This window comes from Piliocolobus tephrosceles, chromosome 6, assembly GCF_002776525.5.
Source record: "Piliocolobus tephrosceles isolate RC106 chromosome 6, ASM277652v3, whole genome shotgun sequence".
Taxonomy (NCBI): Eukaryota; Metazoa; Chordata; class Mammalia; order Primates; family Cercopithecidae; genus Piliocolobus; species Piliocolobus tephrosceles.
The window spans coordinates 125,079,215-125,106,782 of NC_045439.1; the positions used below are offsets into that span (position 1 = coordinate 125,079,215).

The 27,568-nt window shown below is 40.1% G+C and overlaps 1 protein-coding gene across 16 annotated transcripts in view; it reads left to right on the forward strand.

Annotated features, from left to right (window-relative positions):
- Positions 1-27,568, forward strand: part of HNRNPC (heterogeneous nuclear ribonucleoprotein C) — a 60,286-nt gene that overhangs the window by 15,598 nt on the left and 17,120 nt on the right. For 9 of the 16 annotated variants that reach the window (XM_023230469.2, XM_023230476.2, XM_026446955.1 and 6 more), the window contains 3 exons: positions 19,798-20,074; positions 23,125-23,239; positions 23,832-23,879. In XM_023230469.2, the coding sequence (XP_023086237.1) occupies positions 19,834-20,074; positions 23,125-23,239; positions 23,832-23,879 (404 nt within the window). In that variant the 5' untranslated portion in view covers positions 19,798-19,833. The remainder of the gene's footprint in view (positions 1-19,797; positions 20,075-23,124; positions 23,240-23,831; positions 23,880-27,568) is intronic. The other 7 variants (XM_023230478.2, XM_023230482.2, XM_026446957.1 and 4 more) reach the window with 1 other exon arrangement.

Here is a 27,568-nt window from a genome sequence, read left to right on the forward strand (position 1 = left end):
TCAAGACCATCCTGGCTAACACGGTGAAACCCCGTCTCTACTAAAAAATACGAAAAACTAGCTGGGCGAGGTGGCGGGCACCTGTAGTCCCAGCTACTCAGGAGGCTGAGGTAGGAGAATGGCATGAACCTGGGAGGCAGAGCTTGCAGTGAGCCGAGATCCGGCCACTGCACTCCAGCCTGGGCGACAGAGCGAGACTCCATCTCAAAAAAAAAAAAAAATATATATATAATATAAAAAATTATATATACACTCTCTAATGAGAAAGCATGGCTGTTTGTAAGAGGTAGCCATAGTGCATTAGAGAACATTTTTTTTTTTCCATTTCTACCTAATCTGATTCTGACTTTACCAGTCTGAAATATTCTACCTGTTTTCTAATTATATTGACCTATGGCTCCTGAGTTGATTTTAAAACTGAAAAAACTCTCTGGGAGTTCATTGAACCAGATTTAGTCTTTTCTGGCTAGTCTTGAATAACGTTTAGTAGTAGTTTAGTAGAGTACATTTTGAACAAAATTTTTCCTCTAGCCCTCTAACTTAAAATAGGTATTCTGAAGAGGATAAACTATAATGCATTGTCACTCCGTATATTGATCCTTTAAATAAAATCATCATTCACATAAGTGGGTTTTCTAGCTTCAGAGCTAGAAGAAAAGTTTTCTCTTGCTACTACCCTTAAAAGTTTGTGGAATTCATGCTAGAGTTATGCCTCTTTATGCTGTTTAAAATGGAGTTTTATTACTCCTTTAAAAAGGAATACTGGTTAAGTGACTGAAGATTGATGTGCATTTGTGATAGGAGGTACCTCACTCATCTTTATCTTACCTTTGTCCCAGTAAAATAATACATGCTCATAGACAGTTTTAGAAAATATAACTATCCAAAGATAACATTTTGGTGTGTTCTTCCAGGCTTTTTGGGGCATTTATAATCTTCAAAAAGCCCTGTCATACAGCATGTATATTTAAGTAATATTTTAAAATTTAACCTGAATAGCTCATGTTAGTAGATACAGATCTCTGAAAAATTTGTAGTAGTTACTTAGTATTATATACTATTTAGTAGTACATGGTACATTGCATACTTGTACTGTATTTTACCAATACACTGTTGTACCCTTCCCCATTTTTTTCTTTTGTAAACAAAGCTTTGGACAGTCTTAAAACTACAGTTGCACATATCTTTATTTTCTTATAATTAAGCCCCAGAAATATAATTGTTCAAGGGTATGCACCCTTTACTTTTTTGCGGGGAATGGAGGTCGTGGGGGAGCAGGGAGTATGCACTTGTTTTTGAGACGGAGTCTCACTCTCTTCTCCCAGGCTGGAGTGCTGTGGTGCGATCTCGGCTCACTGCAAGCTCTGCCTCCTGGGTTCATGACATTCTCCTGCCTCAGCCCCTGAGTAGCTGGGACTACAGGCGCCCGCCACCATGCCCAGCTAATTTTTTGTATATTTTTTAGTAGAGATGGGATTTCACCATGTTAGGCAGGATGGTCTCGATTTGCTGACCTTGTGATCTGCCTGCCCTCAGCATCCCAAAGTGCTAGGATTACAGGTCTGAGCCACTGCGCCTGGCCGCACATTTTAAAAAGTTATTAATCTTGGCCGGGCGCGGTGGCTCAAGCCTGTAATCCCAGCACTTTGGGAGGCCGAGACGGGCGGATCACAAGGTCAGGAGATCGAGACCATCCTGGCTAACACGGTGAAACCCCGTCTCTACTAAAAAATACAAAAAACTAGCTGGGCGAGGTGGCGGGTGCCTGTAGTCCCAGCTACTTGGGAGGCTGAGGCAGGAGAATGGCCTAGACCCGGGAGGCGGAGCTTGCAGTGAGCTGAGATCCGGTCACTGCACTCCAGCGTGGGCGACAGAGCAAGACTCCGTCTCAAAAAAAGAAAAAAAAAAAGAAGTTCTTAATCTTAAAGTTTGCCCTCTAGAAGCTAATAAGTATAGCAATATAGCAATTTATTGGCAGTGTTAGTGGCCACTAATACTTAATTTCTAGTTTTGTGAATTACTTTGGATCTTTTGCTTTAAGATTTGACCCTCTATTCTGAAGGGTTTGGTAAGTTTTTAAGTTGAGTAGTAAAAATGTTGATAGAGGTATAGATTTTTAGTGAAACGTTGCTACAGTGTCAACTATATTTCTGTGTATAGTTTGAGATTCACATGTAATTTTTGTTTTCAGGAACATGCATATCTTTGGTGTTACTTTCTTCTCTCTTCCTTTTTTTTTTTGATATGGAGTCTCGCATTGTATACCAGGCTGGAGTGCAGTGGCGCGATCTTGCTCACTGCAAGCCCCGCCTCCCAGGTTGCCGCCAGTCTCCTGCCTCAGCCTCCCAAATACCTGGGACTACAGGCACCTGGCTAATTTTTTGTATTCTTTTTTTTTTTTTCTTTTTTAGTAGAGACGGGGTTTCACCACGTTGGCCAGGATGGTCTCAATCTCCTGACTTTGTGATTTGCCCATCCCCCCAAAGTGCTGGGATTACAGGCGTGAGCCACTGCGCCTGGCCAATCTTTTTTTTTTTTTTTTAAAGAGTCTTGCTCTGTTGACAGGCTGGAGTGCAGTGGCGCAGTCTCGGCTCACTGCAACCTCCACCTCCTGGGTTCAAGCAATTCCCCTGCCTCAGCCTCCTGAGTAGCTGAGATTACAGGCATGGGCCCCCATGCCTGGCTTTTTTTTTTTTTTTTTTAGTTGAGATGGGTTTTCACCGTGTTGGCCAGGCTGGTCTCGATATCTTGACCTTGTGATCCGCCTGCCTCGGCCTCCCAAAGTGCTGGGGATTACAGGTGTGAGCACCTGCACCCGGCTGGTGCTGTCTTTTAATTGTGAAAAAATTGCACATACACAAAAGAAAATAGTACAATGAACTCCCATGTACTTGTCCCACTTTAATAATCCTTGGCCAGTCTTTTTATTTATATCTACATCTCCCCATCCACCCCCTTCCCATGTTATTTTGAAGCAAATTCTTGATATATTTAAAGAATTAGTACTTAACCACAATTATCCCACCAAAAACAATTAAATATTTTAATACTAAACATATTTAGAGGCCTGGTGTGGTGGCTCATGCTTGTAATGCCAGCTCATTGGGAGGCTGAGGCAGGCACATCACTTCTGGCCAGGAGTTTTGAGACCAGCCTGGCCAACATGGTGAAACCCCGTCTCTGCTAAGAATATAAAAAAATTACCCAGTTGGGTGGCACATGCCTGTAATCCTAGCTACTTGGGAGCCTGAGGCAGAAGGATCTCTTGAACTCAAGAGGCGGAGATTGCAGTGAGCCAAGATCCTGCCACTGCACTCCAGCCTGGGTAACAGTGCGAGACTTAAAACAAAAACAACAACAAAAAAAGACCGACCAAATCGATTTAGTATCAAAAGTACTAGCCTGAGAACTGAGTAAGGCATTCCACAATGCTGCTTTATTTCTACGGGGATACCATGGTTGGTCGTTTTGTTTATTTGTTCTTTGCTAACATAGTAAGCAAATGGAATTTTGGAAGTGTTGTTTATTGAAGGTGGGTTTTGAAATTTTAAGAGTGGGGGTCTTATGGTTATACTCATTGGTGATAAAATCAAACCTTTTACTATTCTCAAATTTAGATACAATCTCCTGTTTTGACTGTTAAAGAGAATACTGTAGTAACTTTTTAAGTCAGATATCCTTGTTAAAAATTATTCTGGGCTGCTAGATTATTTTGTTACACCTGTCTAAAATCTTTTATCCATAATTTAGAAATTTTAAATTCTCTGACAAAATTTTACATTTGACACCAAGACTCATTTGGCAAAAAAAACATCTCAACTGATGTGAGAGTATGTATGTTCTATGTGTGACATTTAGTGAAAATTTATGTGTATTCCTGTAGAAATATTTGATGTCATAACTTTGCTCCCCCAGATGCTACTGGGGTATTGCTGTACAACAAAACATAATATTTCTGAAATCTGAGACTATGTTTCCTAATACATTTTTTTTTTTTTTTGAGACGGAGTCTCTGTTGCTCAGGCTGGAGTGCAGTGGTGCAGTCTTGGCTCACTGCAACCTCCGCCTCCCAGGTCAAGCAGTCCTCCTCCTTCAGCCTCCCAAGTAGCTGGGATTACAGGCACCCACCACCACCACACTTGGCTAGATTTTGTATTTTTAGTAGAGACAGGGTTTCATCATATTGGTCAGGCTGGTCTGGAACTCCTGACCTCAAGTTATCTGCCTGTCTCTGCTTCCTAAAGTGTTGGGAGTACAAGTGTGAGCCACCACACCCAGCCCCAAGCATTGTAGACAAGAGACCAGAGTAGACTTAAAGTATAGTTTGTTACAACTCATGCTCAGTCTGAGGTCACCGATAAAATTGAAACTTTATACAAGATAATAAGGAAATGAAGTCTTGTGAATGGATGTTGGCCTTTTCTATTCAGAAAATAGCCTGTGCTCCAGCATAGCATCATCACCATCTGGGAGCTACCTAGGAATAGTCTCACCCTACCCCAGTAGTACCGATATGCACTTTGAAAAGAACTAATCTAGAACACTTTTCACTCCTTTTTTATTATTTGGCTTGGGAATTGCAAATTTTGGTGGACTTTTTGGCAATAGTGGTTTTTGATGTTTGTCGAGAATGTTGAAGACCACAGTGTAGTCACAGTTAATATACGTTGGAAATAGTACAGTATCAAACATGACATTTTATTTCCAAAATTTGAAATAATGACCTAAATTACAAATAGAATTAACAAGTAACTTCAAAGCTGGCAGGCTCGAAATAACATGCTATTCTGAGATATGTGCTTTGAATTATCTGAACTCTTAATGCAGATCATATTACATCTTGGCATAATATAACCATTCTTTAATTCTTGGTTATAAATGTCGATTAACATTCAAAGTACCTTGCAAATCAGGGTAGATCTGTCATGACAATTTTTTTCTTTCAGTGTTTTAAGGAAAATACATAAACATACAGAACAGTATAATGAATTCTTAAGATACCTTCCACCATGATGGCCTCGTTTCATTTTATTTTTTTTGCTGAACCATTTGCAAGGAAATTGCTGACTGAAGACAAAAGATCCCTAAGTAATAAATATGGATTTCTTTTTCTTTTCTTTTTTTTTTTTTTTTTGAGATGGAGTCTTGCTCCGTTGCCCACGCTCGATCTTGGTTCACTGCAACCTCTGCCTCCTGGGTTACAGTGATTCTTCTGCCTCAACCTCCCAAGTAGTTGGGACTATAGGTGTGCGCCACTACCCCCAGCTAATTTTTGTATTTTTTAGTGGATTTAGTATATAGGTAGTCACACTGACCATGCTGTTGTTTTCATTCACATAGATTATCAGTTATTTTAGAAATAAGACCTTCCTGTGTTTCATTATTTTTGCATATTGCATGTTCTCTTGATGTTTCAGTACTCAGTCAAGATTTATTGACCTTACTGAATTATTTTTGAAACATTAAATTTTAACCTAGGTAAAGCATTCTTTAAAATATTCCTGGTGTTTGTTGAATACTTACAGATTCCGAAACACTTTTCTTTAAAAAGTGTTTTCAAAACAGAAGGTGCTCCAGGTAAGAGTATGATGGACTTCTATATCTTAACACCCCCAAATATTTTAATGATGGCACAGTTAAGTGTGAAGGTTGAGAATGTAGGGAGAAATTTATATGTATCTTGGAACTTCCAATGGCTAATAGACCCCAAAATATGTAATACAATGTTCAGTGAATCTGGAGGTGCCCAATTCCTTTATTCTTTTTTTTTTATTTTGAGATGCAGTTTTGCTCTTGTCAGGCTGAAGTGCAGTGGCACAATCTAGGCTCACTGCAATCTGCGCTTCTCAGTTCAAGCAATTCTCCAGCCTTGGCCTCCCAAGTAGTTGGGATTACAGGCACGTGCCACCACACCTGGCTAATTTTTTTTTTTTTTTTTTTGTATTTTTAGTAGAGGCGGTGTTTCACTATGTTGGTCCGGCTGGTCTCAAACTCCTGACCTCTGTTGATCCACCTGCCTCGGCCTTCCAAAGTGCTGGGATTACAGGCTTGAGCCACTGTGCCCGGCCCCAATTCCTTGATTCTGTTTAGTTCTGAATTGTGCTTGGGGAAGAAAAGGGCCCAATTTTTACTTAGGGTTTAGCAGAAAAGCTTTGCTGACTCTCAGTTATCTGTGTATCATGATGATTTTCAGGGTAGCATTTTGTTTGCAGAAGAAAGATTACAAAAGCATTATGTATTATTAGTGAAAAATGGAGAAACATTTAAAGAACTCCAAATCCCATCCTTAGATGTCACCTTGGTATGTAATTGTCTAGATAACTTGTGCATGTTTTGGTTATGCTTCTCCACGTCAGTGTCACATGTCATTTAAATTGTATTCCATTGGATTAGTGCACTGAAGTAATTTGTACTCATTCATTGTCAGGCACTTGTTTTCTACTTTTTCACTGTTAATGATTTGTTTCTTTCAGATGAATTCTCAAAGGTAAAATTACTGAGTCAAAAATATGCAGTTTTAAAACTTTTGATGAAATAATCCCGTTGTTTTCTGGAAATGCAGTATGACTTCATACGGACCATTTGTTTTGACCATTGCTTGCAGTAGATACTGTAATTAAAAATATGTTAGCTTGTTTGGCAGGTGGAACATGGTACTTGGTTTAATTTATACTTCCTTGATAGTGTTAATCTTTTTAATCTTTATATGCCTTTAGTATTGTTAATAACCTGTGTCCTTGAGCCATTTTTGTTGGTCTGTACCAATAATAGTAAGTGATAACAGTAGTAGCAGCAGTACTTGATATGTGCCAGGCAACATCATTTCCAGTGTTTTGTGTACCTTGTTTCATTTATGCTTCATTGCTAATACTATCAATTATACTCATTTTACAGTTAAGGAGCCTGAATTTCAAAGAGATTGACTTCCTGGAGAAAGTGCATGCCACTAGCAAGTTGTTGATCTTGAAACACATGTGTCTAGGCTGGTTGCAGTGGCTCACGCCTGTAATCCCAGCCTTTTGGAAGGCTGAGGTGGGGAGATACTTGAATCCAGGCATTTGAGACCAGCCTGGGACAACATGGCAAAACTCTGTCTGTACTAAAAGTACAACAAAGATAGCTGGGTGTTATTTTATTTTTAATTTTTGTGGAGATGAGGTCTTGTTGCGTTGTTGGCCAGGCTGGTCTCTAACTCCTGGGCTCAAGCGGTCTCCCACCTCAGCCTCCAAAAGTTTTTTATGTTTATACTCTAAATTTTAAATGAAATGTGACCTTGTGTTAAGGGTCAACTGTAAATAAAACAATCCTAATTTATCAGTGTAATCCTAACTTCTATGTTTTGACAACTCTTGTTGGACTTTTTACGTTAAGTACAAGGCTTAGCACTTCATATTTCATCCTCTTCTACCTAGTTGATAATCACTAAAGGTCACATTTTCACTAAAGATCATATTTTATTTTAAATAAAATGTGACCTCATGTTAAGTTTCGGTCATGGTGGACATGGCTTGAATTTGTGAGGATACTTTTTTTTGTTGGTTATTTATTTTGTTTTTTGAGATGCAGTGTTAACTCCATCACCCAGTGCAGTGGCGTGATCTCGGCTTACTGCAACCTCCGCCTCCCATGTTCTAGTGATTCTTTCTCATGCCTCAGCCTCTCATGTAGCTGGCATTACTGGCGCTTGCAACCATGCTTGGCTAATTGTGTTTTTGTATTTTTAGTAGAGATGGGGTTTCACCATGTTGGCCAACCTGGTCTTGAACTCCTGGCCTCAGGTGATCCACTGGCCTCAACCTCCCAAAGTGCTAGGATTACAGGTGTGAGCCACCCCCCCGCCCCCCCGCAAAGGATAGGTCTTTTTTTATCTACTTTGTCAGTTTACTTTCTTTTACTTAAAAGTTTGATTTATTTTTTTGAACATACTTAGTTGTGTTAAAAACTAAACCAGAGGCCGGGTGTGGTGGCTCAGGCCTGTAATCCCAGCACTTTGGGAGGCCGAGGCGGGCAGATCACAAGGTCAGGAGATCGAGACCACAGTGAAACCTGGTCTCTAATAAAAATACAAAAAATTAGCTGGGCACGGTTGCGGGAGCCTGTAGTCCTAGCTACTTGGGAGGCTGAGGCAGGAGAATGGCCGGAACCTGGGAGGCGGAGCTTGCAGTGAGCCGAGATTGTGCCATTGCCCTCCAGCCAGTGGGACAGAGCGAGACTCCGTCTCAAAAAAAAAACTAAACTAGAGTATAACTTTTCAGGGTACAAAAAAAGTTTGTGTTAAAGGAAAAGTGGGTAATGATGAGACTTATGAGATTATGTCCTATCAGTGAAGGATACATAATTGAGAGGGGTTGTTTATACTTACAGCAAAATCAAAGGCTGAAATTTTCTTAATGCTGGAGCTATGTGTGATCTGTAGTGGTTAAGAACTAGGTAGAAGAGGATGAAATAAGAACTGCTAAGCAAGCCCCGTACTTAATGTAAAAAGTCCAACAAATGAGTTGTCAAAACATAGAGGTTAGGATTACATTGATAAATAAGGATTGTTTTATTTACAGTTGACCCTTAACACAAGGGGTGTTGAGGCACCAGCTGCCCGCACCCCCTCAAAAATAAAAAATCCACATATTACTTTGTACTCTCCAAAAACTAGTGATGAGCTACTGCTGAGTAGAACCCTTACTGATAAACAGTTAACACAGATTCTGTATATTATGCATTATATATTGTATTCTTACAAGAAAGTGAGCTATTGAAAAGAAAATAGGAGCAGAAGATATATTGAGTTTGTTAAGTAGAAGTAAATCATCACAAATGTCTTCCTCATTGTCTTCACATTGAGTAGGCTGAGGGGAAGATAAAGACTTGGTCTTGCTGTCTTGGATGGTTTAGGCAGAAGAAAATCCATGTATAAACCCATATTGTTCAAGGGTCAGTTGTAATTGATTCTGTATGCGTTGACAGTGCCATAAGCAAGCAGAAAAGTAGCATCTGGATAGCATCCAGACTATTCCATTCTTTTCCAAGGGAAGTGAAAATTTGGAGTACTGTGTTGAAGGGAAATTGGCAGACTAAGTTTTATTTGTTATAAGGCGTCTTTTTATTATTATTATTATTATTATTATATTTTTTTATTTGAGATGGAGTCTCGCTCCGTCTCCCAGGCTGGAGTGCAGTGGCGTGATCTCCAGCTCGCTGCAAGCTCCGCCTCCCGGGTTCATGCCATTTTCCAGCCTCAGACTCACAAGTAGCTGGGACTACAGGCACCCGCCAGCATGCCTGGCTAATTTTTTGTTTTTGTATTTTTAGTAGAGACGGGGTTTCACCGCATTAGCCAGGGTGGTCTTGATCTCCTGACCTCATGATCTGCCAACCTCGACCTCCCAGAGTGCTGGGATTATAGGCGTGAATCACCGCGCCCGGCCTATAAGGCATTTATTTTCATAGATGGTTAGGATGGGGAAGAGTTGGAATGAAATGTTTTGTCAAAGAAAAATAAAGAGCCATGTGCTGCAGAGATGTTTTGGCGAATGACAGGCCACATATATTATGGCCCCTTAAGATTATAATGGAGCAGGCCAGGTGTGGTGGTTCACGCCTGTAATCCCAGCACTTTGGGAGGCCGAGGCAAGCAGATCACCACAAGTCAGGAATTCAAGAGCAGCCTGGCCAACATGGTGAAACCCTGTAGCCAGGCGTGGTGGCATACATCTGTGTTCTCAGCTACTCAGGAGGCTGAGGCGGGAAAATCCATTGAACCAAGGAAGTGGAGGTTGTAGTGAGCCGAGATTGCGCCACTGCACTCCAGTCTGGGTGACAGGGGAGACTCCGTCTCAAAAAAAACAAAAAAGTAAAAGGTTATAGTGGAGCTGAAAAGTTCCTGTTGCCTAGTGACATCTTACTGATCCTGAACATCTATAGGCTTAGGCTAATGTTGACGTCTTAATTTTTTCAAAGTAAAAATGTTACAGTAAACTAAATACGGATAGTATATAAAATAAAAATTTGTTTTATAAACTTTAGTGTGGCCTTAAGTGTACCATGTTTATAAAGTCTACAGTAGTGTATGGTAATGTCTTGGGGCTTCACACCCACCACTCAGTACCAGTCACCCAGAGCAAAGTTCAGTCCTGAAAGCTGCATTCATGGTAAGTGCCTTATGTAGGTATATGGTTTTTGAAACCTTTTCTCTCTTTTTTTTTTTTGTTTCTTTGAGACAGAGTCTTGCTCTGTCACTAGGCTGGAGGGTGGTGGTGTGATCTTGGCTCACTGCAGCCTCTAACTCCGGGGTTCAAGTGATTCTCCTACCTCAGCCTCCCGAGTAGCTGGGATTACGGGCATGCACCACCACGCCTGGCTAATTTTTATGTTTGTTGAGACGGGGTTTTACCATGTTGGCCAGGCTGGTCTTAAAATTCCTGGCCTCAGGTGATCCACTCGCCTCGGCCTCCCAAAGTTCTGGGATTACAGGCGTGAGCCACTGTGCCCAGCCTGTTTTTGAAATCTTATATTGTATTTTTACTGTACCTTTTCTTTTTTGAAGTACACAAATACATTGTGTTAGACTCAGCCCTTGTTTTCTCTTTTGGTTTTTTTTTTTTTTTTTTTTTTTTTGACGGAATCTCACTCTGTCTCCCAGGCTGGAGTGCAGTGGCGTGATCTTGGCTCAGTGCAACGTCTGCCTCCAGGATTCAAGCGATTCTCCTGCCTCAGTCTCCTCAGTAGCTGGGACTACAGGGGCACGCCACAATGCCTGGCTAATTTTTGTTATTTTAGTAGAGACGGGGTTTCACCATATTGGTCTGGCTGGTCTCAAACTCCGTGTTGGGATCACAGGTGTGATGAGCCACTGTGCCCAGCCTGTGCCAGAGCTTCTTACAGTGTTCTGTAAGAACTGTGTACTTACTACTGTGCGTGCTATGCAAGTTTGTATTCTGGGAGCAATAGTCTGTATGATACAAGCTAGATGTGTGATAGGCTATACTATCTAGCTTGGTGTTAGGTAAGTACACTCTTATTCCATTGACACAGTGACAAAATTGTTCTGACGCATATCACTGTCATTAAGCAATGTATGATTAATTAATTGGCTTACTGATGAATGTAATTCAAAGAAGAGAGCTAAGGGAAGAATTAGGAGCCAACTATGATTTAGAATTGCATATCATTAGATTGTGAGTTCTCCGACGTTGATGGCAATTCAAAAGCTCCACCATTGGTGAGAAAGGGGACAAGGTCGGCGGATCACCTGAGGTCAGGAGTTGGAGACCAGCCATGGTCAACGTGGTGAAACCCCATCTCTACTAAAAATACAAGAAATAATCCAGACTTGGTGGCGGGTGCCCGTAATCCCAGCTACTCTGGAGGCGGGGGTTGCAGTGAGCCGAGATCGCAACATTGCATCCAGCCTGGGCACCAAGAGCCAAGCTGCAGGAAACATGCATATAAAAATAGTATTTACTGATTTACTTACGTCATCAGCACTCAGAGGTAACCACCATCAACATTTTTATATTTTGTTCTAGTCCTCTGTCTTATATAGCTACAGGTATATATATATATGCGTGTGTATGTGTGTATTTTACTAAGATGTAATTATTATAGTGTTTGAACGTCTCAGCTCACTGCAAGCTCCGCCTCCCGGGTTTACGTCATTCTCCTGCCTCAGCCTCCGGAGTAGCTGGGACTACAGGCGCCCGCCACCTCCCCCGGCTAGTTTTTTAGTATTTTTTAGTAGAGACGGGGTTTCACCATGTTAGCCAGGATGGTCTCGATCTCCTGACCTTTGTGATCCACCCGTCTCGGCCTCCCAAAGTGCTGGGATTACAGGCTTGAGCCACCGCGCCTGGCCGGTCTTATGTATTCTTAGTTCTAATAAACATAGCAGTTAGCATAATGTTATCTAAAAGTAGCCAATTTTGTTTCTTCATAGGCTGAAAATGTCTTAGTAATATCACCAGGTACTACTGTTTTCTCAGAGATTTCTCACAGTATATACCTTGAGATACTGTTTTTGATTAAATGAGCCAGTGATTCTTAGCAGTGCAGCAAATTAAAATGCACATATTTTTCCAGGCATTGTTGGCCTCTGAAGAGACCAGACCAAGGGGAAATAGTTGAAAGCAGTAAAGATCCATAGGAAGCAAGGTACAAAAATGGTGACAAGAGACAGAAAGTAATGTGGGATAGGGTAGCTGGACCTAAATAGGCCAAATAAGAGTTGAAGTGTGTTAAACAACTTAGATCAAATGATGATGATACAAGTATGCAGAGGAATTTATAGTATCCAAAGAGAATTCAGAAACTTAAGGAATTGTGAATGACTGAAAACTTTGGAATACAGAAGATTTAGTAATCCTTTTAGAAAACTGACAACTCATTGCTGCCATCTAGTGTCACTTTTGTCTTTGAAATTCTGCAAAGAAGGTAAATTCTACATATAGCATATTTAGTACATGGAATTGGCATTTAATTTGAATTGAATGCAGGGACTAGTTTAGGTTTTTTTTTTTTTTTTTTTTAAGGAGTCTTGCTGTGTTGTCCAGGTTGGTGTGCAGTGGTGCAGTCTCGGCTCACTGCTGCCTCTGCCTTCTGGTTTCAGGCAGTTCTCTCTGCCTCAGCCTCCTGAGTAGTTGGGATTACAGGCACCTGCCACCACCATGTTTTGTCTTTTTAGTAGAGACAGGGTTTCACCACATTGGCCAGGCTGGTTTTGAATTCCTGACCTCATGATCTGCCTGCCTTGGCCTCCCAGAGTGCTGGGATTACAGGCGTGAGCCACCGCACCTGGCCTAGTTTAGGTTTTAAGATACAGTAATAAAGGAAATTGTAAGGCAGGGTTCTGAATTTCCTAATCTGAGGTAATATATATTTTCTTTTGTCTCTAATATGAGATAATATCTGGTAAGTGAAAGTGACAGCATCTTTAATTTTTTTTTCCTGGACCAATGGATAATGTGTTTTAAGTATAATGTGATTAACCTATGTGGAGAGGTGGCCAGGGCTTGCTGAAATAAATGCCCAGTAGAAACATCTTGTACTTTAACTTTCGTACTTTTGCACTAAATAAGCCAGGATATACTGAAAACAGTTGCATTGAGTGGCGCTGATCTCCTATGCCCCAGACTCTATCAAAGCTGGCATACAGTGCCCAGATAAAAAAGCAAGGTAGCTGAAGTCTTGACTCTGCATTTAAATTCATTTTGGCTCAGCTCTCAGTGGATACCAGGGCTGTCATAACCTGTTTGTGGACCACTTGAACCTTATTTAATGTAAAAAATCTTCAGGTAATGCAAACTGCCGTACTTTTTCCAAGTAGAATTGAATTACTTGAGATTTAAAGTCAATGTAATGGAGTATTTTTATAAATATTTTTTTCAAATTTTTAGCTAGATTGACAATCCAAGATTGGTTTGCCTCCATTAAAATGGTGAAGAGGCATGGTAGCACCTAACTCTTAGAATGAACAGTTGGAAATAAAATTGACTTTGGCTTATATCCCAACCTAGATAGAGCTTTTACTCATTTTTTGCTTTTAAGCTGTGACTGGAATGGTGAGAGTGTGAGTAGAGACAAATTTCTGTATTCAGGAAATTCTTGTCCTTCCCACTACTTAAAATCTCAGATTGCTTGTATTGCTTTAGGGTAGAGCATGTGATAAAACAGACAAGCATATCTGACAAAAACATAGGTTTTTGGGCCTTAGAAATAACTTAGTATTCCTGGTTTTGACTTTTCTAGATAAAACAGGTCTTTAAAAACAGTAATTAGAACCTGTAATGAAAGTATAGTATATAATATACAAACACATTTGTCCATATGTGTATAATAGAAATTTGAGCGCTACCACTATTTTTCCTCTTTTTTTAATCCTTTTGCTTTTTCTCTTTGAGACACACAGTCTCACATGGTTGTCCAGGCTGGAGTGCAGTGGCATGATCTTGGCTCGCTGCAACCTCCACCTCCTGGGTTCAAGGGATTTTTCCTGTTTCAGCCTCCCAAGTAGCTGGGATCACAGGCACCCACCACCACACTCAGCTAGTTTTTAGTTGAGACTGGGTTACACCATGTTGCCCAGACTGGTCTCGAACTCCTGGCCTCAGGTGATTTGCTCACCTCAGCCTCCCAAAGTGCTGGGATTAGAGGTGTGAGCCACCATGGCTGGCCTAATTTTAGGTTTCTAAAGTCTATCCTTTTCATGACAGCTTTTGTGTATTATTCAGTGTTGAGTTTAAGAAAGAAATAGCACTTAAGGTTCTCATTTGTTGAGGAAGTTTTTTTTTTTTTTTTTGAGACGGAATCTCACTCTGTCGCCCAGACTGGAGTGCAGTGGTGCTGTCTCTGCTGACTGCACCACTGCCTTCTGGGTTCAAGCAATTTTCCTGCCTCAGCCTCCCGAGCAGCTGGGACTACAGGTGTGTGCCACTATGCCCCGCTAATTTTCATATTTTTAGTAGAGATGGGGTTTCACCATGTTAGCCAGGATAGTGTCCTTCTGACCTCATGATCCACCCCCCTCGGCCTCCCAAAGTGCCTGGCTGGAATGTGACTAGACTACTGCTTCACTTGTGAAGTATTTAACCTTCTGATTTACAAATAGTGGAAGCTGGAATATTTGAACTGTATGTTTGTTTGTTTTTGAGACAGTCTCCGTCTGTTGCCTAGGCTGGAGTGCACTAGCGCAATCTAGGCTCACTACAACCTCTGCCTCCCCTGTTGAAGCAATTCTCCTGTCTCAGCCTCCCAAGTAGCTGGGACTACAGGTGTAGGCCACCACGCATAGCTGAATTTTGTATTTTTAGTTTCACCATGTTGGCCAGAGTGACCTTGAACTCCTGACCTCACATGAACTGCCTGTATCCCAAAGTGCTGGGATTACAGGTGTGAGCCACCTCACCTGGCTTGGAATATGTGAACTGTAAATTCATGAATTGGACATGCTATTCTCCATCAAGATTTCAGGTTCTTTGAGATGAAGTTTCCCTCTGTCACCCAGGCTGGAGTACAGTGGTGCGATCTCGACTCAATGGTACCTCCACCTCCTGGGTTCAAGTGGTTTTCCTGCTTCAGCCTCCCGAGTAGCTTGGACTACGGGCGCCACCACGCCTGGCTAATTTTTGTATTTTTAGTAGAGTCAGGGTTTCACCATTTTGGCCAGGATGGTCTTGATCTCTTGACCTCATGAGCTGCACGCCTTGCCCCCCTGAAGTGCTGGGATTACAGGCCTGAACCACCGAACCCAGCCCCAGATTTCTTTTTTTTTTCTTTTTTCTTTTTTGAGACAGAGTCTCGCTCTGTCGCCCAGGCTGGAGTGCAGTGGCGCAGTCTCAGCTCACTGCAATCTCTGCCTCCCGGGTTCACGCCATTCTCCTGCCTCAGCCTCCCGAGTAGCTGGGACTACAGGCGCCCGCCATCTCGCCCGGCTAGTACTGTCCGTTCTTACATGATTTTTATGTAGTTCATTTATGTCTCCTATGTATTGTACGTTTTCAGATACTGCCTTTTTGACTGAAATTATAATTTGCACATCACTTGAAGTTGTATTTTTAAAAGACTATTATTGCTGGAAATTTATTAATATTGGGTTGTTAGTTGTTAGAACTTTGTTACAAAAATTCATATAGAATATGACCAAGTAATTTAGATCTGTATAAGGCAAAAAGTAAAAGTAGACCTTTTCATTCTGTAAGTGGTTTTTACACCTTCCAGAAGTAAAGGGACTAACAATTAAGGCAAGAAAATGGGATCACGGCTGGGCGCAGTGGCTTTCGCCTGTAATCCCAGCACTTTGGGAGGCAGAGGCAGGCGTTTCACCTGAGGTCAGGAGTTTGAGACCAGCCTGACCAACATGGAGAAACCTGGTGTCTACTAAAAATAGAAAAGTAGCCATGCTTGGTGGCGCGTGCCTATAATCCCAGCTAATGAGGAGGCTGGGGCAGGAGTATCATTTGAAACCGGGATGCGTAGGTTGCAGTGAGCCAAGACTCCCCCTTTGCACTCCATCCTTGGCAACAAGAGCAAGACTCCCATCTCAAAAAAAAAAAATTTTTTTTTTAATGTGATCAAGGAGTTTATTTTACTACTATAAAAGGATGCTGGCAACCTGTTACATGAAAGAACTGAGGGACTGTTCTTAGGATTTCTAACAGCAGTCTGCATAACGTGGTGCTCGAGAAACCACACCATACTACCTAGAGAGAAATGGTATTGTTTAAGCATCAATGACAACACAAAAAGGTATTGCCACTTATAGGACAATGTAGTCTTGCCAAAATATTGCAGATTAGGCTGAATAAGCCTTCGGTCCCAGCTGCCACTTTCAGGAATTAGGAATATGTGGAATTGTACCAGGAGTATCAATTCTGGGAAACAACAGGTCAATACCCTGGATTCTTTTTTTTTTTTTTTTTTTTTTTTTTTGAGACGGAGTCTCGCTCTGTTCCCCAGGCTGGAGTGCAGTGGCCGGATCTCAGCTCACTGCAAGCTACCCTGGATTCTTAAACAGATAAATTTTAATGCAATAGAAGCGGAACTTATGTACAAAAATGCCTTAAATGCATCACATTTATTTTTTTTGGGAAGAATGTCTACAGTTACACATTTAGGCATTAGAATTATTTTACAAGTAAGAAAGTACTAGTAAAGTCAGAATGATTGTTACCTTTTGGTGAAAGGAAGAGGGATTGGCAGTGGAATCAGCCACACAGGCTTTGTTTAGTTAATGAGACTTTACAGGGACGCAACTGCTCTTGCACCTTCACACATTTTTATTGAAGTTCCTTGTGCTCACTCACTATTGGAGCAGGTAAAACTTACAAGTTTTAACTGCTTTTCTAAAATTTCTTGCTTTTCAATAAATACCTGCTGGTTATTTTGGTATTGTATTTCTAAGTGTTTTATTCTCCAAGTTGTTTATTTTTTATTTCTCCCAGTCAGTGAAACCATATATGCTAGCTCTAGGATATTTTTTGTTTCTCCCAGTCAGTGAAACCATATATGCTATCTGTAGGATAGTGATTTTGCCATCTTGAGTCTTATGTTGGGAGTCGAAGATTCAAAAACTGCTCTACTCTTGCTGCCCCTTTCCAAGAGTCACAGTTCTTTTCCAGTACTCCCACAATCATTGAAACCATATAAGCTGGCTTGCCTTTACTGCCTTGCATTTTGGAGTTTTGTTGTAAATGGTATCTGTAGGATAGTGATTTTGCCATCTTGAGTCGTCTGTTGGGAGTCAGATTCAAAAACGGCTCTGCTCTTGCTGCCCCTTTCCAAGAGTCACAGTTCTTTTCCAATAGTTTCTTTGTGTTTCAGTATTGGCTATCCTCCTCCCTTTATGGAAATTTCACCTGTATGGTACCTTAAAATTTTGAGGTGGGATGAGGTGTGACTGGACATCATTTGGTTATTTCTAAAACTTGGGGAAATCTACCTCTTCCATAAAATTGGACATAGTGCTACCACTAAAATTTAAGGAAGCTCTCAGGACAGTCTTTGTTACTATTTGTTGCCTGGATTTTCCCTGGAATGTGGTACTCAGCACATGGTTAGTAAATATTTGACCCCCAAAATGAATGAGTTTGTAGTGACTGTTCATTCCATAGGAGGATATGTTACTAAGAGTGGAATTAATCGGTATTTGTGAGTACATCTGTCTTTACTGTTGCCTCCATCTTGAATTTAAATCCTTGTAGTAAGTATGGGTATTAATTTTAGGCAACCTTTGGAAGTTGGGATTATTACATTTTTAAAAATAAGTAGTTCATCACTTTTGTAGCAGATTTAATAACCAGAGCATAAACAAAATGAGAAATCATATCCTTAAACTCAGAGATAACAGCCATTGCTAGAATCCTTTTACTTATATGCCTGGATGCTTTTCTACGGAGCTTTTCCTGTGTGGATCTTTGAGAGAATTAAGCCCTGATACACGTGAAAAATGCTGTGGGATTATGAATTCCATACATCTTGATTAGTTCTAGGTATGTACTCAGATTTGTGAAAATTGAGAAAATGGTCATTTAGATCCATTTCTGTCTGTGGTGCCAGAGGGTACCCCTTTTAATCACATCGATAATTTTTTGCAAATGTCCATTTGGAACATTGGACTGTGGTGTGATGGGTTTTTTCCCTTATATTCAGTACTCTGTGATGGCTTATGGAGCCCCTCACTCCTGGTAATTTCTTCTCATTAAAACTATGGGGATTATATTTTCTGTTGATATACCTATTGTTTGTGAAAAATAGTTGCTTAAAACCAGATTGTATCTCCACTTGTAGTAATAGCAAGTATTATAAACCAGCAGTAGTATCTGAAACCGGTTAGGCCTTAATGCAGATTTTTGTTTTCATTCCTCTTTTTAGTGTCCTCAGACTTTCTGGCATACTTAAGAGCTGAAAGACTGTTGGTGGATTTCAGTGGCTACTGTTTGTTAATTTTTATTGCTAAGTCTTAAAATATTAAGAACTTTTTGTAAAGATATACTTTAGAAAGTAACATAAAGACACGAATTTCAGAAAGATTTGGAAGGAAGTGAAGTTTTGTTGGAGCTTTTAAATCAGTACTGCCTGTTAAATGACTGTATTAAGCATCAGAATGGTAGGAGTCATGTATAAATGAAATGGTGTTATACTGCCTTTTTATGTACATGTATATATACATTAGACATTTTTACATCATCCATAAGAACTAGTTTGTCTGATTCACTTGAGGATTGAAAGGATAACAAATACTGGAATATTTTGAGATTCATCGGAACCTTTCAAAGGGATGAAGGGGAAATCTTAAGAATGTTTTTAAGTCTTGTTCAAGATAGGGGGTGGAGTGGGAAGAGGCAGGAAACAATGCTGAAAGAATGAAATAAAACATTTTCACTTATACAGGACCTGAGATGGTATTGTGAATCTTCATATTGTTATGATAGTATTGAGCCTCCATCACATACGTAAAGACAGATAAGTTTTGGTTTTAAATAATTTGTGGAAAGTTGTATATTTTTCTTTAGTTCCCCGATCCTTAATTTGATTCATGCCGTGTTCCACTGGCTAGTTTTATCATCATCACCATCCGATATTATTAAATGTCCTATATTTTAGGTTATATAAAAAGTAGCCTTGGAGTCATTGCAGTCTGTAAAAAGATGGTATTGATACTTACGTATCTAAAGCATTCTGCAATTAATTGAAGTATCTGGAAATAGGTGTTTCCAGTGTAAATGAATTGATTCTGTTTATTGCCTTTTGAAGAAAATTATACTTAATGGGTAAGTGTAAGCTATCCATATTAATCTAGCTAATGAATGGCTTGGAACAGAATTTGACATTTGCTATGCTGTGTATATATATACAGAACTGGTGAAACTCAATAAAAGCAGCGTGAATCAAGATTATTGATGGCAGGGAATAGTTAGCATGACCTGTAATGTGAAAAACAGCAGAAACTGGTGTCAGAGAATTTAGGCAGTTCTAATTTGCTTGAGTTATTAGAGGAGGGCCACTTGGAATTATGTCCAAGGAAATTATATTGCCAATGACCTGCCAGGGAGAATTTTTTTTTCCTGATAATTTAGAGTTTAAGTTTAGTGCTGCTGAAATAGAATGAAGAGGAAGAAGTTGAATTTCCTAGAACATATTCAGAGGCTGGAGTCTCTGAGTTTATTGGTAAATACATAATGCTGTGAGTCCCTTTAATTTGCCTGATACTCTGGGCAGTTAACAGTGATTCAGAGTGAGAGTGGAGAATGTTTTATCAAGGCATATTGTTTTTAGCATCTGTTCACCTGAATACTTTTTTTTGCTTTACAGTTTTCAGCTTTGTGAGAAACCTTATCATCAAACACAATGGCCAGCAACGTTACCAACAAGACAGATCCTCGCTCCATGAACTCCCGTGTGTTCATTGGGAATCTCAACACTCTTGTGGTCAAGAAATCTGATGTGGAGGCAATCTTTTCGAAGTACGGCAAAATTGTGGGCTGCTCTGTTCATAAGGGCTTTGCCTTCGTTCAATATGTTAATGAGAGAAATGCCCGGGCTGCCGTAGCAGGAGAGGATGGCAGAATGATTGCTGGCCAGGTTTTAGGTAAGATCTCCGTTAAGTTAATTTTTTCACTGATGATCAGGCCTGGGTTTTTTGATTCATGTTTTTTTGTTTTTGTTTTTTTTATGTCTGTAAAACTGACAGCCTGAGATATTCTGGATATTGTGACTATTCAGTCTAATAAAAATACATTAGGCTTATAGTTATAATTGGCTAAGTAAAGGATATTCTTCATTGTACTGTTTTGTGTAGTAGAGACAGGACAACTCTCATTTGACAATTGTGAGTAGGGCGACCTGGGAATGACACTTCACAATGTTAAAATGTTGCCTAAATGGTTATATCCTCCCCACAGCAGACTGGTGGAGCCCTCTAGTGTTGTTGACTGCTTGTCTCCTCATTGGGGTTTTGCTTCATCGTTGGGCCAATTGCAGTTTGGCTCAGTCTTAGATTTTCTTGTCTTTTCAAATGTAATGACACCTCAGAGTACTACCTATGATTTGGTTTATTCAAGCCAGAATGCAGCGTCCATATGTTTATTTGATTAGTTGTACTACTAGATGTCTGTTTTAACTTCTCATTTTATGTGTACTTTGTGCTTGTGCCTCAGTTTCAAAATAATCACACCTGTGTTTTTACAAAATTAAGATGATTATTTTCTTTTCTTTTTTTTTTTTTTTTTTTTTTTTTGGAGACCGAGTCTCGCTCTGTCGCCCAGGCTGGAGTGCAGTGGCCGGATCTCAGCTCACTGCAAGCTCCGCCTCCCAGGTTTATGCCATTCTCCTGCCTCAGCCTCCGGAGTAGCTGGGACTACAGGCGCCCGCCACCTCGCCCGGCTAGTTTTTTGTATTTTTTAGTAGAGACGGGGTTTCACCGGTTAGCCAGGATGGTCTCGATCTCCTGACCTCGTGATCCGCCCGTCTCGGCCTCCCAAAGTGCTGGGATTACAGGCTTGAGCCACCGCGCCCGGCCGATTATTTTCAATTTTATATTTGTGGTTTTATTCTTTGTATACATTCTACTATGTCTTGACTCATAGCATGATAGGTTAGAGTTCCATGAAACAATTCTTTGATAATGTTATGTAACCAACCAGATACACAATTTGCATCTGTTTATTGTTTTTACATCTTACTGGATTGGATTTTCAGAAATTCTATCTTTAGTTTTAAAACACTATATGGTTTCAAAGTCAGAATTGTAAATGAGGTTAATATACCAAAACCTGAAGGTTATTCATGTAATGGTGTTCAGCAAATAGACAGTATATTCAATCTTTATTTTTCTTTTTGACACAGTCTAGTTCTGTCGCTTAGGCTTGAGTGCAGTGGTGCAGTCTTGGCTCACTGCAACCTCAGCCTCCCAGGTTCAAGCGATTGTCCTGTTTCAGCCTCCCGAGTAGCTGGTACTACAGGAGTGCACCACCACACCTGGCTCATTTTTGTATTTTTTGGTAGATCCGAGGTTTAACCGTGTTGGCCGGGCTGGTCTTCACCTCTTGACCTCAGGTGATTCTCCCGCCTCTGCCTTCCAAAGTGCTGGGATTACAGGCATGAGCCCCTGTACCTGGCCTCACGCGGTTTTCAGTTGTTCATTTGATGAGCTCCTTTTGTATAAAAAGGTAACATATGAAGGATTAAGTTTAAGATACCAACGTTTGGCGAGGTGCAGTGGCTCATGCCTGTAATCCCAGCACCTTGGGAGGCTGAGTTGGGCTGGTCATGAGGTCAGGAGATGGAGACCATCCTGGCTAACACCGGGAAAAGCTGTCTCTACTAAGAATACAAAAAATTAGCAGGCCGTGGTGGCCTGCTAGCATGGGCAATAGGGCAAGACTCCGTCTAAAAATATATATATATATATGGAATTTGTATATTTTGGGGCATGTGTGTATTAAAATGAGACTCATTTTAATGAAAGCAGTATATATGAAAATGGAGGTACTGTTGACTGAGTGCTTTAGCATGACTGGGAAGTTAAACAATTTTGGCTTTCTGACATGGGGTTTTTAGAACAAGGAGAAGATGAATTCTTGTTTGGAAGGTCATGGGTAACAGGGTAGGTAGCTGGGCTTATGTGTTACAAATTGTGTTTGAAAACTAGGGTTGTTTCCCTTTGCTCTTTTATTTTTTTGGTGTGTGTAAAGGCTGTTTAAGCAACTTACGAATTATTCAGAAAGCAGTTGTTAACCCCGGATGTTTTACATGCAGTACAGCTAATCCTTATAAGGGAAATCTGAAGTTTCCTTTGAGGATGATTTGAGGGTGTCACACTGCACTATATTATTTTGTGGATTGGTGTATATTTTAATATATTTGTAATAATTCAGAATGAACTGAACCATTCTTGGAAAGGTAACCATTGATAGTTTTCCCTTGTAATAGTAACTGAGTGAACAGTCAGTGCCTTGAATGGGGAGAGTTGAGTTAAAGTGGGATCTGAGGGTGGAGAGTACCAAAGACAGACTTAATGTTATGTCTCAGGAACACTTTAATGGTACAGAAGAGAGTACAAATATATGGAAGATGAAGTCTTAGCCTTGTAAAAATTTATGAGCCTTTTTAATATTAAAAGGAGAGATGAAGCTGAGCATGGTAGCTCACACTTGTAATTCCAGCACTTTGGGAGGTCAAGGCAGATCACTTGACCCCAAGAGTTTGTCCCTATGAAAAATAAAAAAATTAGCCAGCCTTGGTAGTGCCTGCTACTTGGATGGGAGGATCACCCGAGCTTTGGAGGTCTAGGCTGTATTGAGCTGTTACTGCATCACTGCACTCCAGCTTGTATTACAGTGAGACCCTGTCTTAAAAAAAAAAAAAAAAGAAAAAGAAAGATGAGTTGTTTTCAGATTTTCTAAACTTTGTATTAGCTGGGCATGGTGGTGCCCGCTTGTAGTCATAGTTACTTTTGAGGCTGAGGCAGGGGAATCCCTTGAACCGGGCAGTGAAGGTTTCAGTGAGCCGAGATGGCACCATTGTACTCCAGCCTGGGGAACAAAGCGAAACTATGTCTCAAAAATAAAAAAATTAACTTTGTAGTTTGTTTTACCTGGATACAAAGTTGTCACTAAAATTTTTGCTTTTGTTTTTCAGATATTAACCTGGCTGCAGAGCCAAAAGTGAACCGAGGAAAAGCAGGTGTGAAACGATCTGCAGCGGAGATGTACGGGTCAGTAACAGAACACCCTTCTCCGTCCCCTCTACTCAGGTCCGGAAACTTTATTATTTATAACTGCATTGTGTCCATCAGTGGGCATCTTCTCTATCTGTTTTCTGGATGTGGGGAGGGTTAAGTGTACTGTGTTTTATCTGTGTATAAATGAGGTTTTATTATTTTTGTGTTAATATGTCTCTCTTTTGCCCTAGAGAAAATTACTAGAGAATTAAAAATCCCTGAGGTTTTTGCTATTGATATTTAAGAGTAGTTAGATATTTATAGCATAGCCTGAAATACTTCTACAGGATCATTGAGCTTCTAAGACACCAGAGAATAAGAGAGGGAAGAAGTGTGGTATACAAATGTTTAGTTTACCGTTCTGTTTTTCAGTGTTCAGTTTAACTATGTCGTATGTGAAAATCTTAGTGAATTTTAACCTGAATTACCAGTTTGACCACTACATTTCCAGTGGTCTAAGGTGATTGGAGTTGAGTGATTTATTGTATGAATGATTGGGGATCATTCAGTGCTAATCTTGTTGATCTATCTGTTGTGGTTTATTTGGCATGGTTCTCCCCTCACCTGATGTTGTGAATTAGTAGCAACATTTCCAAATTAACCCTTTTCGGTATTTATTTTTCAGCTCCTCTTTTGACTTGGACTATGACTTTCAACGGGACTATTATGATAGGTATGTTAAAAGTGTTTTGTCTTTCTGCTAAACAGCTATTAATGAGAACCATTTTGTTTTTCTAGTTTGTGGTGATTAACATCAAAGATGTTTTCAAACATATTCCCTTTCCTCCAAAACAAAAAAATAACCTTAAGGAGATTATTAGGTAGGGTGATAATGATTTTAATGCATTATTTCATAGTGCCCATTTCTACTAAAAATACAAAAGAATTCGCTGAGTGTGGTGACTAGGGACTGGGTTATGGGTGGCTTTGGGTAATACATTTAGAACTGATGATAGCAAATACTAAACAGAAATAGAATGATGTGTTTAAGAGTGTTACCACATTGACAATCTGATATCAGTCTCAGTTAACATGAAGTAAATGTTAGACTTATTTGGCTTGTTGTGTTTAAACTCTTGCAGTATATGTAAGTATATGGAGCAAACTATTATATGCAATACACTTTAAAAATGCAATATATAAAGCACATTACTTTATATGAAGCATAGTACTACTATTTGTCTTAGAATGCCAGTATTCCAATCATTAGTATTTTAATGTTATTACTGTATATAACAATTCCGTCTCTGATTTTGGAATAAAAATTACTGATTGGCGAATGCTTAACGTTTGAACTGAGGTAATCAGTCACGCATGGGAGTTATGTAAAGGAATCAAGTCAGCCGTTAAATACCATAGAGTATACACTGAAAATGTCAGACATGAAAGTACATACTTTCTGTTTGAGAAATAACCTCATAGAATATGGTAGGTAGTCATTAAAAGGCCAGAAGAGTAAGACCTGAAAAAGAATTTAAATCCAGATTGTAAAGGGCCTTGAATGCCCAATTAAGATGGTGCGGTTGAACATGCTTAATGCATCATCAAAATGTATTTTTTTATTTGACATTAGTGGTTTCCTCAGATTTTTTTTTTTTTTTTTTTTTTTAAGATGGACTCTTGCTCTTGTCACCCAGGCTGGAGTGAAGTGGCGTGATTTTGGCTCACTGCAACGTCCGTCTCCTCGGTTCAAGCTATTCTCCTGCCTCAGCTTCTCAAGTAGCTGGGATTACAGGCATGCACCACCACCCCCAGCTAATTTTTGTATTTTTAGTAGAGACTGGGTTTCACCATGTTGACCAGGCTGGTCTCAAACTACTGAACTCAGGTGATTTACTCACCTTGGCCTCCCAAAGTGCTGGGATTACAGGTGTGAGCCACTGTGCCTGGCCATTTCCTCAGATTTTTACAGTTATGTGTGAACATTTTGAAAACTAAGGAGTTTTGTAATTCTTTATTTTTATTTTTGTTGAAATTTTTGAAATTCTTAAAAAATAAAAAATTGGCCGGGCACGGTGGCTCACGCCTGTAATCCCAGCACTTTGTGAGGCCAAGGCGGGTGGATCATGACGTCAGGAGTTCAAGACCAGCCTGGCCAATATGGTGGAACCCTGTCTCTACTAAAAAATAAAAAATTAGCTGGGCATGGTAGCATGCACCTGTAGTCCCAGCTACTCGGGAGGATGATGCAGGAGAATCGCTTGATCCCGGGAGATGGAGGTTTCAGAGAGCTGAGATCGCGCCACTGCACTCCAGCCTAGGTGACAGAGTGAGACCTGGTCTCAAAAAATAAAATCAGAATCAGTGCAGAACTTCCAGTTGAAAATAAGTCAGGACTTTTCTTTACTAATGAACTAAACCCATTTATTCCTGAGATTGCAATTTTTTGAATTTTTGCAATCAGACCTTGGTAATGCAGACCTAACGCAGTAGGGTATAAATAACTCCAACAAGCTTAGCATTCCAGTAATGGAACACTAGGTGTAAATGGGTTATTGGTCAGGTGTCTTGAAGGCACCGAAACCCAGTGAGTTTGTCTGAAGCATCTGCCCTTTATCTTTATCCTTCCTGCACATGGTAATTGCTTGACCGCATTTAAAACATACTCATGCCGACTTCTATAGGGATTCTTAAATAACTGGTCTTTTGCAGACTTTCTTAAGTACTAGAATATTTTTCAGTGCTTTCTGTGCATTCTTTTGTCCAGTCAGAGTTGAGAATCATTGATGCAAAGAGTACGGAAGTGGTTGTATTTCTTTGTATTACTATCCTATTGCTTTGTCATGGCTCAATTCAGACCAATTTAATAAACTCACACTTTGTGGGTATAATTTCAGGGATGTCACGGACTCTCAGTCGATGTTTTAAATTATGAGTATATCAAGTTTTAGCAGTATACGGTGGCAGTCTTCTCATTAAATAGTTAAATAGTTCACATTAAGAAGTCTTTCCTTGGCAAGGCACATTGTGAATAAGGATATTTTTGAAAATTTGAGCGGGGACTTTGGAAAACAGTAGTTGAGAAAATGAGATACATACTGCAGGGAATCTAAAGAAATCACGTTTGCAGAAATGTCTTCACATTTCTTACCAATGCCATTGGGTCTTAAATTGGTGACCTCTTCAGTTTTTCAATAGACAAAAATATATTAGGTTGGAGCAAACGTAATTCCGGTTTTGACATTTCTTTGAACGGTAAAAAGCAAAACCGCAATTATTTTTGCCCTAGCTGATGCTAGTAGTTACTGTCTGATATATTGCTGCATATTGTGTGTCAGTGAAAAGTAATGTCTTTTTTTGTTCTATTGTCAGTGGAAACTAATGTCTTATTTTGTTCTAATGTCAGCTTTTAACGTCTAACTTTTGTTCTAATGTCAGCTAATAGATAACTGATAACTAGTGGAGCAACTAGGTAATAGCTGGCAAAGAGCTGACTTTTATAGTACTGAGATCTTTGTTGGGAAATGAGTTTTAGGAGGTGTCCACATGAAGGGTACTTACTCAAGTTGGGTTGGAGAATTGAGTCCATGTCTTACAGGATAAATGTTAATGAAGGTGAAAGGAGGAGGAGTGTTTGGTTAGTGGGGAGACGGGCAGATAACAGGAGTTTTTTGCTGGTTTGGAAAACATAAGGTCAGTTTCCGCCTGGGCTCAAGAGATCTTCCTGCCTTGGCCACGCAAAGTGCTGAGATGACATGTGTGAACCACTGCACCCCACCCTCTTTTAATATTACTCATTTGAAGGCACTGGTTTTGTTTTGTGAAAAGTGTTGTAATAAAAGTGAATTTTTATCACGATGTTGGGAATGCACAAGTATTCAAAGCTATAGTTATTGAAGATATAGTTATTGAAGAGTCTTTTAAAAAGTAAGATTGGAAGTACTCTAAAAATAGATCTTTTAAGCAAGATTGGGAAGTACTCTAAAAATATATCTAAAAATAGATCTGGCATGTACATGCAATTGACGTTCGTCAGCAGCTACCCTGGCACTATGCTGCTTTTTTGTTTTTGAAAGGGAGTCTCATGCTGTCGCCTGGGCTAGAATGCAGTGGTGCGATCTCGGTTCACTGCAACCTCCGCCCCCCGGGTTCTTGCGATTCTACTGCCTCAGCCTCCCGAGTAGCTGGGATTACAGGTGCACACCACCACACCTGGCTAATTTTTTGTATTTTTAGTAGAGATGGGGTTTCACTGTGTTGGCCAGACTGGTCTCAACTCCTGACCTGTCTTCATGATCCACCCACCTTGGCCTCCCAAAGTGATGGGATTACAGGCGTGAGCCACTGTTCTGGCCAAACCTGGCACTATTCTTTAAAAAATTCTCATAAAAGACTTGATGTATATGTGTTCCTATTTGTGCC